Source organism: Macaca fascicularis, chromosome 7, assembly GCF_037993035.2.
Source record: "Macaca fascicularis isolate 582-1 chromosome 7, T2T-MFA8v1.1".
NCBI classification, from domain to species: Eukaryota; Metazoa; Chordata; class Mammalia; order Primates; family Cercopithecidae; genus Macaca; species Macaca fascicularis.
Window position 1 is genome coordinate 38,482,617 of NC_088381.1, and position 13,753 is coordinate 38,496,369.

A 13,753-nucleotide genomic window follows, 5' to 3' on the forward strand; every position below is an offset into this window, starting at 1 on the left:
GAGGTTGCAGTGAGCCGAGATCACATCACTGCACCCAGCCTGAGCAACAGAAGTGAAACTCCGTCTTAAAAAAAAAAAAAAAAAAAATCAGATCCTTGTATCTGATCTAACAGTACTGACAGTTTTACAACAAACATGCCAGTAATATAGGTAAAACTCAAACTTGTAATGGTCTGAAAGTTGAATTACTGGATGTTAAATACTGACATTATATAACATGAAAGAAAAATAATTAAAATATTTGGCTTAAAAATAAGCAAATGTTATTTATTCACTCAGGATATGTCATACATAATATTTCATAACATAAGTCGTATGCCTGAGGACCCAGTGCCCATATCTGTATGATCTAAATATAGTTTTGGTTAGAAACCAATGTGAGTGTGTCTATTCCAGGAGCTCCTTCCCTGCAGTGTCCCACCGAGCACTTAAAATTGCTGAGCACCAGGTAGTCTACCTGACTAACTGAAATGGGCCTTTGTTACCTTGTATGACTGAATCCATAACTGAACTTCTTCCTTTCTCATTTTCATTGATCTGAAGACTACAAAGACACATCAACATAAAGTACATGCAATTTCTATTTTATGTAAAAGCTAGACAGTGAATTGAAATATAAATACATAATATTAAACAACATCTATTTAAAATTCCTCACTAAACTGCTCTATAATCCCATACAGATAACATTTTCTTTCTCTTGAAGCTAACCTAATCTGTCAGAGCAGCAATGTCAACATGCTAAATACTTATCTTAATTGGAAAAAACAAGTTGTTACATGATTATTGAAGTTCAAAGTATTAGATCATGATTCAAAAATTATTACCAGATTTGACAGCAATACTTCTGGACTCCTCCACAAGTGGTTTCAGCTTGGATTCCTTCTCAGAAGAGGAAGGTTCAGAGAATGGAGCAGCAGATGATAAAAAATCCATGAAGGAAAGTAAAGCTTCTAAACGAAGTACTAAGTCTAAGGATGAAAATGAAACCTAAGATAATGAACAATTAGAAAGGCAGATTTCAGATGCAGTAACATTTTTACATCAGGGTTCAACAGATATAAGTAGCACAAGAATAGCTCAATTAAGGACCTTTTTAAATTTTTTATTTTTTTAAGAACTCATTATTAACTCACTATTAAAATGTTAATCCTCGCCAGATAGTAAATCTCTGCTCACTCCCAAGTGCAACCACAATTTTAACTCAAAAGAACTGGAAGAGTTTTCAGTAAAGATACAGGAAATATCATTAGGCTTTAAACCACATTTCAGGCAGTTCCAAGCTGACTATGCATGTTCAAACAGACTGTGAGCAATGTCTGTACCAGGCTATGCTTTATGCTTCCCTTAATCTTATTCTATTCCTAACGCCAATACATAATTCAAATGTTTAATGCTTCCATCAACGCTAGGCCAAAAAAGCACAGTCGACTAAAATCAGTAACAAAATTCCCTTGAAGTGTATTATTCACATACTTGTCAAGAAATCTAAGTCAAAACTGGGAAACAATCTTTTCAGAAAATAAATCAACTTTTTGTAAGAACTTTATTCCAATTCTATTATCTACTTCACTTTATCCATAAATTAGGAGTATTATTATTGCCACTGTTATTCTAATTTTAGAACTTACAATCTCACAGTTGAAAATGGCTATGAAGATAGATTTAATCAACACAACCCAGCCTTATAGTAAATTATAGAAGATTTACCTTCAGCGTCTGTTTGGTACTGTCATGAATAGTTTTAAATTCTGGTCCATCACTGTCTGCCTACAAATAGTGGAGAATTATACCACTGAGTTTCAAATACTAAAAATTCATACACTGAAAATATACATATTCTTTACTTTTCTAAGTATGCTATTAAAAGAGTAAAAAGATATTTCTTAAAGGCAAAGAAGGCCATTCAAAAAAAAAAAAAAAAAGAAACCAAACTGACCACATAAGCATTTCTTACATTCCATACAAGCAAAAACTCTAATTCCTTATCCTACTGTGGAGGAAATGCTAGTACATCTAGATTAGGTAAACTAATCCAAAAAGTAGGAAAAAGTGCTAGATTATAACACACTTTACTTTGGATTACAGTGGAACTTTACATTATTACCATTTATTCAATATCACAGGGTAATGAAAGTATCCAGGATTTTCAGATGCTTGCAAAATTCACCACATCAATCAATTTAGATAGAAAAATGTTGAGAGAGAAAATTGGAATATTAAATACAAGGGTAATATATATAACTTTATATATTTAAATATTAAAGAATCCTAGTAATAAAACTAGGTACCTTTGTCAGTAACATTTTCAGAAGGGGTTCATCGGTCACATTAGAAGAGTTAATAATGTGAAGAGGTTCTCCTTTAGAATCTAAAAGAGAAAAAAGACAAGGTTGATCCATCAAGTTAACCATTTCACACGTTTTAAGACAGGACCAGCCAAATGTACACAAATGTACATTTGTCAAAACTCAGGACTGTACACTAAAAAGAGTGAAGTACATTGTGTATCAATCTTACCTCAATAAACCTGGCTTTGAAAAAAAAGAAACAAATTCCATAAAACAAAAATACTAGTACTCACCAATTACAACTGGTATAACATATGGTGCTACTGTATTACTATCATCTAAACAAATCATGGTATATTAAAGAACCTATAAAATACATAAAGTAGGGATTATTCTCAATACAAGTTTACTTTACTTAAAGATATCCCATAGAGTTCTTATAAACTTTAAACACTAACAGAACTTTAAAAGTTAGCTTATTGCAGGAACTTAAGGTCAAGGATACCCACTAATGATAGTATTTATTCTGAGGGAAGGACAAGAGACTACAGATGATATTAATTTTTTCATCTATATACTTCTGTATTTGATTTTCATTTTTCACAAATACATATTAACATAATTAAAAAGAAATGTTAAAACTCACATAATTTGAAAATCAGATAATACATCGTATTTCCTAGTAAATTAACCCAACTCTTCAAAATGGGTCCCCTAGAACTGTACCCAGCGACTGTTTTTGAAAAGTTGAGTTAATGTACTAGGAAATTAACACAATTGTACACAAACCAATATGTTTAATGTTGATAAAAAGGTAGGGATCACGTGCCTAATGAATAATTTACACAGACTATATTTCACACTTACCAGTGAAATCAAAGCACTGCATACTAATTTTTTTTAGATAAGCTTTAGCAGTCATGTCATAGGTTTTAACTCTAGCTTCCATTCCAAGTTGCAGGACATTTAGCTCATGTAAAGGCCTTCCCTTCTTTTCTGATTTTTTCATCAAAGTAACCACAACCTAAAAGAGGGTACCAGTATTACCACCAACTATTTCATTAATACACAATGAAGGTAAATCAAGAATTTAATAAGTATCCAGAGTGATATAAGCAAGAAATTCACACAATGTTAAGATGTTTACTTCTATTTGTGCCTGCAGTTTGGCCTAATTCCCAGAAGTCCTAGTCTGATAGCCTTTCATCTGAAAGTCTGTGAGACCAACAGCCAATTTTTACATCATTTCTAAGGCAAGCTTTCTCAGCTTCGGCACTATTAACATTTTGAGCTGGTAATTCTTTCTAGTGGGAACTGTCTTATGTGCTGTAGGATATGAGGCAGCACCCCTGGCCTCTACCTATCAATTGTCATTAGTATTCTCCCCTCAGATAATGGCAACAGAAAATGGTTTCAAACAATGCCAAATATCCATGCGGAGCAATGCAAACTGTTCCCCTTCAACCCAATCACTGTTCTAAGGGAAGAGAACAGCCATAATATATATCATAAATAATATTTAAAAGGTCTTATGGGTTTTGTGTGTGTGTGTGTGTGTGTTAAGTATATCTGCAAATAGAATGATTCATCTATCGATGTTTCAACTACCAAGGCTTAAAAACCTTCAGTAACTCTGATATTAACCAGAAAAACATCCAAGTTTAACATAAAGAAATTGGCTTCAAAGCATGTATTTCAGATTCTTAAAAGTAAAGCCTATTCCTTTAAAAGTTTGTTTGTTTATTGACTGGCTGCTAGAGACAGGGTCTTGCTCTGTCACCCAGGCTGGAGTGCAGTAGCACAATCAGAGCTCACTGCAGTCTTGACCTCCTCGGCTCAAGTGATCCTCCTGCCTCCCAAGTAGCCAGGACTAAAGGCACATGCTACCACAACTGACTAATTAAAAAAGAAATTTTTTTTTGCAGAGATAGGGTCTCATTATGTTGCCCAGGCTGGTCTCAAATACCTGAACTCAAGTGATCCTCCAGTCTTGGCCTCCCAAAGTGCTGAGATTATAGGCATAAGCCATTGCAAACAGCCTATTTAAAAGTTTATTATTTTTAGCTCAGAGAAAAAACATAACCTCTATATAACTATTTAATGATAAAACAGATTTTAGAGGAAGTCCTTGCAAGTCCCTGTATCCACTATACTTTCTCACATACTCACACTTTTATGCCTGTTCCTCTTTCCACCTTGCCCCAGACCCTTTCCTGATCCCTTTTCTCAGATAATTTCCTATTTCTCTTTAAAAACTTGATTCAAATGTGTCCTCCTCCAGAAAATCTTTTCTGACCCTCTCAGTCTGCTTAAATGCCTACTCCCTACCATCAGCACCCCAAGCTCCAATAGTATCCTCAGCAGATATTTCGTGAAATAATTACAAAAATTTTAATAGTTTTCCTGCATGAGTTCAGACTGTAAGCCTTTTACCTCTATCCTTATCACTGGGCACATACAATAAATATTTGTTGGATGTGTGAATAAAGAAGAAAATGTATTTCATCTTTCCTCAAGAATATGCTGATGGCAAACATATTACTAATGTAACTTTTTTTAAAATGCAGGCATATTGTGTTTTATTCTATCAAGAGTTTCTAACATTTGAAAAGAATTTATCTGACACTATTGCCCTTTCCTGCCTTTCTTACATGACATCCAAAGCAAGTGACATTCCTACTGTCCTAAAAGCATTAAAAAGCATGTTAAAGAACATGCTGTCATTTTCTCTATGAAATATTATAACTCCCAAATCTTTCCCAAATATATAACTCCCAAATCTTTCCCAAATATTATAACTCCCAAATCTAACTCACAAACTTTCAATTTTTAAAACATCACTGCTACATGTGAACAGCCCACATAGATTTTTTTCATCAGTATCAATTATCTACAAGTTTAGTAGAGGTAATTCCAATATCCATTACTTATTTGGATATCCATTATCCAATAATGGATATATCCAATATCCATTATATCCAATAATATCCAATATCCATTACCGCACTTTACAAAAACAGATGAAAATTACACACCTCTTTAATTTCAAAATTCAGCAGCATATTAATGATGTCTACAGATCTAATTTCTTCCACTCCAGTTGTTAAAGTATTTTTTGAATCATGCATATCTTGTTGTGATATAGAGATTTCAAGGGGCTCTTTAGTTTCACCTGAAATGTTTAAAAGAAATTCATTCACTTTTATTCACAAATTTCTTCCACAAGTACTTATTGTGGACTTATATGAGTATTCTGGACCTGGTAGAGGCAATGAAACTCCACAAATTAGTAACAGCCCTAGCCCTTGGAAAACTGCGGGTTTAGTGGAAGAGACAGATACATTTAAAATACAAACAAAGATACATTTAAAATACAAACAAGTAGGCCACACCCAGTCACATTAAATGAACAAATGTTAATAGACTCTATATAAAATGCACTGAAAGCACAGAACAAAGCGTGACATTGTTATACAGAAGTCAAGAAAGGTTCCATTAGAGGAGGTATCATTCAAGCAGAGCAAAGGACATCCTCACACGATGGAGACATTACCAGAAAGGAGCAAAACCAGGGAATGGTAACACATGATAGGTTTTGCAAACAGAATGGAGTTTGATATGGTTAAATCATAAGGGGGGGCAACAAGAAGTAAGACTAGAAAAGAAAAAAGGGAGTGGGAGGTCAGGGCCTCTTATGCCATACTAACAAACAAGAGTAAAGCTATATAATTATGATGCTGTGTTTCTGAAATTCGCACACCCTGAAATGCAATAAAATTGCTTTTTAAGCTGTAATATAAAAAATAATAACAGCTATCACTTGCTAAGTGCTCATCTGTGTGGCAGACACTGTTCTAAGGTCTGTATATAGACTGTTCTATTTAATTCTTATGACATCGTTTTGAGGTAAGAACTTTATTGTCTTTATTTCAGAAATGGGCAAATTGAGGTTCAGACATTTGTGCTCAGTGTCGCACAAATGGCAGAGCCCAAATTCATCAGTCTGATTTTACAGTCTTCACTCTCCACTGTCCCTCAGTATCATTAAATTAGTTATTACTATTATTGCAGTTGACATTATCTTGACCACTAATACAACACACAGGAACCAAGTAGTGTAAGCTATACCAGAATTCCATACTGAAAGCCACTATTGTTAATCATTACCTTTGACAAAGCATTGCATAGGGCAAGGTTTCCTAACTATCATCTTACTCCAGCACTGTTCCAAACATAATGTGAACCAGGGGAAATGATTCCAGCAAATATTTTTGCTTTTACAAAACAATTTCCTGAATAGGCGAAGATTTTTCAAATGGAAAATAAAAAATACTGATCATTTAAAAAACCAGTAAATTTAAGTTGATTGAAATTAACAAACCCTATTCATTAAAAGACCCATTAAAAGAGTGAAAGGCCACCAGTCAGAATATCTATTGAAAAGTCAAAAAATAACAGATGTTGGCCAGGTTGTAGAAAAAAGGGAATACTTATACACTGTAGGCAGAAATGTACACTAGTTTAGCCACTATAAAAAGCAGTTTGGAGATTTCTCAGAGAATTTAAAACAGAATTACCTTTGACCCAGCACTCCCATTACAGGGTACGTACCCAAAGAAAAATACATCATTCTACCAAAAAGACCACATGCCCTCACCTATTCATCACTGCACTATTCACAATAGCAAAGACATGGAATCAACCTAGATGCCCACTGACGGTGGGCTGAATAATGAAAATGTGGTACATATACACCATGGCATGCTATGTAGCCACAGAAAATAATGAAATCATGTTCTTTTCAGCAACATGGATGGAGCTGGAGGCCATCATCCTAAGTGAATTAACCCAGCAACAGAAAACCAAATACCACATGTTCTCACTTGTAAGTGTGAGCTAAACATTACGTACACATGGACATAAAGATGGGAATCCAACAGACACTAGGGACTACTAGAGGGGGTAGGGTGGGACGGGGAAGGTTGAAAAACTACCTATCAGGTACTATGCTCACTACCTGGGTAATGGGATCATTTTAGATGAAATCTCAGTGACACGCAATTTACCCATGTAACAAACCTTGCTGGACATGTACCCCCTGAACCTAAAATAAAAGTTGGGAAAAAAAGAGAGTGAAAGGCAAACCACAGATAGGGAAAAGATATTTCTATACATATATGCATATAACACACATAACCAACAAAGGGCTCATATTCAGAATTTAAAAACTACATATCAATAAGAAAAAAGGCAAACATCTCAATAAAAATAGTTGTCAATAGGATAGATGGTTACATCACAAAAAAGGATATCCAAATGGCCAACAACCATATGAAAAGGTGATCACCTTCACTAGTAATCAAAAAGCAAATAAAAACCATAGTGAGATACCACTGAATATCTATCAGAATGCTAAATTTAAAAAGATTGGCAATGCCAAGTACTAGGGAGAATGTGAAACAACTGGAACTCTCATACATTGCTGCTAGGAAAGTAAACTAGTACAACCAGTTGGAAAACTTCTTGGTATAATCTGGCACAAGTTACTGAAGCTAAATGTAAATCTCACACATGACACAGTAATTCTACTCCTACCTATATATCCAAAAAAAGTTTATATAATTATGTCAAAGACACACAATAAAATTCATAGCAATTTCATTCATGATAGCTAAACACTGGAAACAACCAGAATGTCCATGAAAGACAGAATGAATAAAATAAATTTTGATACATTCATATAACTGAATAGTGCACAGAAATAAAAAGAACAAACTACTCCTACGCACAACATGGATGAATCTCACAAACAAAATGCGGAATAAAAGAAGCCAAACATCGAAGAGTAAATTCTGTATGATTTCATTTATATGAAATTTATTTATATATGAAATTCAAGAAGAGGCAAAACTAATCTATCTATTACAAGTTAAAATGGTAGTTACCTCTGGGTGGATTTGCAGGCAGAGTGTTTGGCACTGACTGAGAAAGGGCAAGAGGGAGGCCTTCTGGGGTGCTGAAAATGTACTATATCTTGATCATGTGTATCCATATATGCAAAAATTCACTGAATTATACACTGAATATTTGTATACTTCACTGTATGTATTAAAATATAGTAAAATAGTTTTTTAATAATGAAAAATACAATGGGATACCAGTTTTCACTTAGCACATGGACAAAAAATTTTTAATCTGGTAATATACTGTGTTAGAAAGGTATAGGAAAACAACCTGGTGGGAATGCAAGGTTAGTAAAGTTCTATGGAGGCCAATCAGCAAGATCTGTGAAAATCTTAAATTAGTCTACAGAAATTATTTGCTGACCTAATTGTCAGTTAAATTTATATTAAATTAATAATTTTACATATCTTTTAACTGGTGTTATCCTATATATATATATATACTTGTAAAAGTATATGTATGAGGATATTCAATGCAACATGGTAATAATGAAAGTTTAAAAACAACCAAAAATGACTATCACTAGGAACCTGCTAAATAAATTACGATGTTTCAACAGAATTTAGTATCAGGCAGTCATTACAAAGAATGAAGCAGATCTATACATATGGAATAGACACCAAGACACACTGTTAATATTTTTAAAAAAAAAGCAAAGTGAGCAAACACACACATGCATGCACACATACAGGATGCTACCATTTGTTTAAAAAAACTAAAGATTATATATTTACGTGTTTATACATACATTTTATATATATATATACACACACACACACACACATATATATTACCTTAAAAAATAAGGCTGTTACTTTTCCTTTAGTCAAAAGGGCCATGGTAAGTAATAATTTAAATTCTCTTTTCATTTTTACTGCTGTATAATCTTTTCAGTATCTTTGGAAAGTGATAATTTATCAACCATTTCAATTCTTGCAGATATTTTACTACCAAGCCTTATTGAAAAATCAGATACACTATGCTACCATAGCCTACTGCCAACTCAAAATGCTTTCTTCTATACATGCAATTTCAATGATTACTTCAAGAATCTACCACTGCTTTGAAGTCCTTCTTTATGGCCTCCTCTCAATTCACACAACTTAGAAAAAAGTCTGAAACTATAACTGACAACTTAGCTTAAGAGAGTCAATCATCTCCAACTATGATTTCATTCAATAGCATCTTGTTTGTTCTCTTGATAATATAAACTGCAATTCGTAAACATATATTTGTTTACTTTTTATTTCCTGATTGCCTACTAAACCATAAGTAAATAGACATATACGTATTATGCCACTTACTGTCAGCCTCTTACCTGTCTCTTGTACTCTTGGTTTCACTTTATCCAAGTCTTCAGTACCCTCACCAAGATTTTCTGCTAGTATCCTAAATAAAAGATTAAGATCTTCTTGATTTAGACTAACCTGTAAAATATTATGATAAAAAAATATATTACATTTTAAAATGAAACAATTTTCATACAGAAAATAAATTTCCAGTTGCAACACGAGGGACAGAATAATCCTAATACTGAAAAGTTACGTACAATCACAACCCACTCAAGTACTGCACTACTTATTTCATGTTAAAATTTTTATATTCAAAGACAATAAGATGTTTATAGAAAACCAATGTAATTCATCAGTCAATATTAGCTCCAATGACTTGACTGATGTTTACTGAAAGTTAAATATGATCAAAGAAATGTGATCTTTTTTTAAAACTGACAACTTCAGAAAATGCATAATTCTACTTTTTAAACAATAACAATTCCAATGAAATAAAAAGGTTTAAAAAAATTTCCCTCAATGCTATAATTAATTATCTTAGGTGTACTTAGATATCCCTAAAAATAAAAATGTACATATATAATATATGAGACAGTATAATATGCTAATGCATAATTTATATACAGATCCCTACCAACAGGTAGGTATAGCAAATTTTAAAGTTAAGAAATCTTAACTAAAGATTAAATTCTACTGAAAATAATAATGATCTTGTTAGACAAACTCTCACTGAAATTTTTCTTATACTAGTCAGCAAAAAAAGTCTTCATTTCATTTGGATTTCTACTTTAAAAGTCTTTGGAGTTTAAAACTTCAACAATGAAGTTTTTTTTGTCACTCATATACTTACATTCATTGAATCAAGATGTCCTTTAATTTCCACAACAGGCATCTTGTGGTACCAAGATGCAGCTAGATTCCGATTTACAAGAAATTCCAAGTTAATTGGGTGCAACAGCTGAATATCAGGATGGTAGGTGCCTAGCTGGATCACCGTCCTACGAAAAATAGAAATGTTACATATGCATAGATATAGGGTAGAAATGTAACTTTGGGAGGCCGAGACAGGCGGATCACGAGGTCAGGAGATCGAGACCATCCTGGCTAACACGGTGAAACCCCGTCTCTACTAAAAAATAAAAAAATTAAAAAATTAAAAAAAAGCAAAGTCAAGCAGTTATTTGCTGCTCTAAATACTGATTTGAAACAGTGTGGCTTAAGTATTTTCAAAACTGAATCTATAATTAATCTATAACCCACTAGAAGGGATAAATTAAAAGGTGATATACAATGAACCATTAAGAAAACTTTTTTCTTTAAATAGTAGATAGGTGAAAAACTGAATAAATTTTTAAGAGCAATCCACACTGTCGAAGAAATATAGAAAATCATCATATACAGTTGTTCAAGGATTAATAGGTATGTTGGTGCAGAGACTGAAGAAAACAATGGCAAAGTGAACAAGTGAAGTTAGCATTTTCTAAGGCATTTCATAAAGATTTTCTCTAGGATTATTTTCTAGACTTGCCTTATAGTCATTAATTTTTTATTCTACATAATTAAATCTTCATGGATGGGGTAGAAAATAATTTTAAAATGAATTATGTACAGATTTCATGTGCCACCTGGTATGAGCACTGAAGATACAAAATAATTTACACAACATGCCTGCCAAAAATGTGTAAATTCAATCAAACCATGAGGAATCACTCAGACAAAACCAAATTGAGAGGTGAGTGGAACCAGACTCTAGTCTTCAAACTACAGTAGTAGTCATGTAGTCATAAAAAGACAAAGAAAAGCTAAAGAACTACTCCAAAAGAAATTTTTGTCAGTACAGAAATCTTCCTCAGTAGTACAGAATACAATTATATGCTATGGGTGATCCTGAATCAGGGGGAAATTTTTACAATGGACATTCCTATAAAGGAAATTATTATAATGGGACAACTGATAAAATCTGAATATTGACTGAATTTCAGATTATAGTATTATATCAATACTAAATTTCTAGAATTATATCATGGTTAATGTAAGAGAATGAATGTCCTTGTTTATAGGAGACACATGATAAAGTATTTAGGGACAAAAAGTTAAAGATGTCTATTCTCAAATGATTTAGCAAAAAATGTTTTAAATAATATGTATATGTTTATAGATAGGTTAAAGCAAATACAAACAATTGGTGAATCTAGATGAAGGATATGTAGGTGCATTCACAGTACTATTTTTTTCCATTTTTCTGTAGGTCTGAAATTTTTGAAAACAAAAGTTGATTAAAAAACTGTTCTGGTGGCCTGACGCGGTGGGTCATGCCTGTAATCTCAGTACTTCGGAAGGCCAAGGTGGGCAGAACACCTGAGGTCAGGAGTTCAAGACTAGCCTAGCCAACATGGTGAAACCCCGTCTCTATAATGAAAAATGAAAAAAATTAGCCAGGCATGATGGCACGTGCCTATATCCCCAGCTGCTCAGAAGGCTGAGGCAGGAGAATCGCTTGAATCTGGGAGGCAGAAGTTGCAGTGAGCCAAGATGGCACCATTGTACTCCAGCCTGGGCAACAGAGCAAGACTTCATCTCAAAAAACAAAATAAAAAACTCTTCTGGGCCAGGGGTGGTGGCTCACGCCTGTAATCCTAGCTCTTTGGGGGGCCAAAGCAGGTGGATCACCTGAGGTGAGGAGTTCAAGACCAGCCTGGCCAACATGGTGTAACCCCACTTCTCTTAAAAATACAAAAAAATTAGCCAGGCATGGTAGCGCACGCCTATAGTCCCAGCTACTCGGGAGGCTGAGGCAGGAGGATTGCTTGAACCCAGGAGACAGAGGTTGCAGTGAGCAAGATTGCGTCATTGCACTCCATCCTGGGTGACAGAACAAGACTCCAACTCAAAACATATACGCACACATACACACACACACACACGCAACGACAACAACCAAAAAAACCTCTTCTGTGTAACGGAACAGTTTATTTGAATAAACTGTGTTGGGTAGGAATTTCAAATCATAAAATTTCATGGAAATCATGAATATGATATTTAAATCCATAATTATTGAAAGAGCATACCTATAAAGTGTAAGCTTTGTTAGCTGCACATCCATTCTATCAATTACTGGAGGATTTAAGTAGTCTTCATCAGACACCAGACTGAACTGATTTTGAACTCTGATTAACCCAAGATCTACCACTACTGCATTGGTGGAAATGGAAGACTGTGGGATGACTATAACTGGTGCTTTCAAATCAATATTGATGGAAACACGAAAACTCCTCTGTGCAAGATCTTTCACACTTGTGGCAGCCTTTTCTGCAGCCTGGGCAGTGGCAGCACTCAGAGACTCTTTGGCTGTCTGGAAATTACTCAGGAAGTTCTGTGGACACAAAGCATAAAAAGAGAAATTCAAAGAGAATACAAGCACATCAATAATAACACCTTCTTCTTTTCATACATGTGGTAACTTTTTTTTCCCAATATTTCACTTTCCGTTGAGCTCTATTTTTCTGGTAGTAGTAAGAAATTACTGATAATCCATCTATAGCTATGAGCTGCCTGAACTGAGCTAATGTTATATGGTTAAGGAACAGAGAAAGAAGTTTTTTCCAATAATTTTTTTACTAAAGAATTTGGCTTCATTATATTGTAGCAAAAATAATTTGTTCTAGACAAAAATCATTAAATGTTCAGATTTCAACTGTTAAATGCGGGTTTTGATCTCTACATTCATGCATAAATACCATCTATAATTAAAATAATGCCCACTCTAAAATCCAAGGTTTGTAACATTTGTCATCATAATTATCACACTTTTAAAAGTATTTCAAAATTGAAAAATCAATATATAAGTAACTATTTTACCAGAAGTGACATAAGGAATTTATGAAGATAGACGATCTGAATACAGCCAACATTCAGAGACAGCACACCATCCACTTTGGACATGTCAGTATACAAATCTCCCTCAGTAGCATTTGGATACAAATCCAAATTAAAACGGAAAACTTCATTTCCCATTATTGACACAGCCTGAAAAACAGAGACTTGAATATACTCTATCTGGGAAGGTAATGACAAAATAAAACCCCATTTACAAAAGGGTTTTTATATTTTAATCTTTATAAAAACATTTTTCTATTGAAGTATATTTCATTAATGTTTTTAAAATAAAACACATTTTACAATAGAATCTCATATTCAGTCATTAAA

At 33.7% G+C, this 13,753-nt stretch overlaps 1 protein-coding gene across 7 annotated transcripts in view; it reads right to left on the reverse strand.

Annotated features, from left to right (window-relative positions):
- The window catches only part of VPS13C (vacuolar protein sorting 13 homolog C), a 189,598-nt gene that overhangs the window by 90,346 nt on the left and 85,499 nt on the right, over positions 1-13,753 (reverse strand). For all 7 annotated transcript variants that reach the window (XM_005559702.4, XM_015452896.4, XM_005559700.4 and 4 more), the window contains 9 exons: positions 13,406-13,573; positions 12,616-12,920; positions 10,398-10,545; positions 9,574-9,682; positions 5,327-5,463; positions 3,159-3,315; positions 2,292-2,371; positions 1,711-1,770; positions 828-990 (listed from right to left, as the gene is read on the reverse strand). In XM_005559702.4, coding sequence (XP_005559759.3) covers positions 828-990; positions 1,711-1,770; positions 2,292-2,371; positions 3,159-3,315; positions 5,327-5,463; positions 9,574-9,682; positions 10,398-10,545; positions 12,616-12,920; positions 13,406-13,573 — 1,327 coding nt within the window. The remainder of the gene's footprint in view (positions 1-827; positions 991-1,710; positions 1,771-2,291; positions 2,372-3,158; positions 3,316-5,326; positions 5,464-9,573; positions 9,683-10,397; positions 10,546-12,615; positions 12,921-13,405; positions 13,574-13,753) is intronic.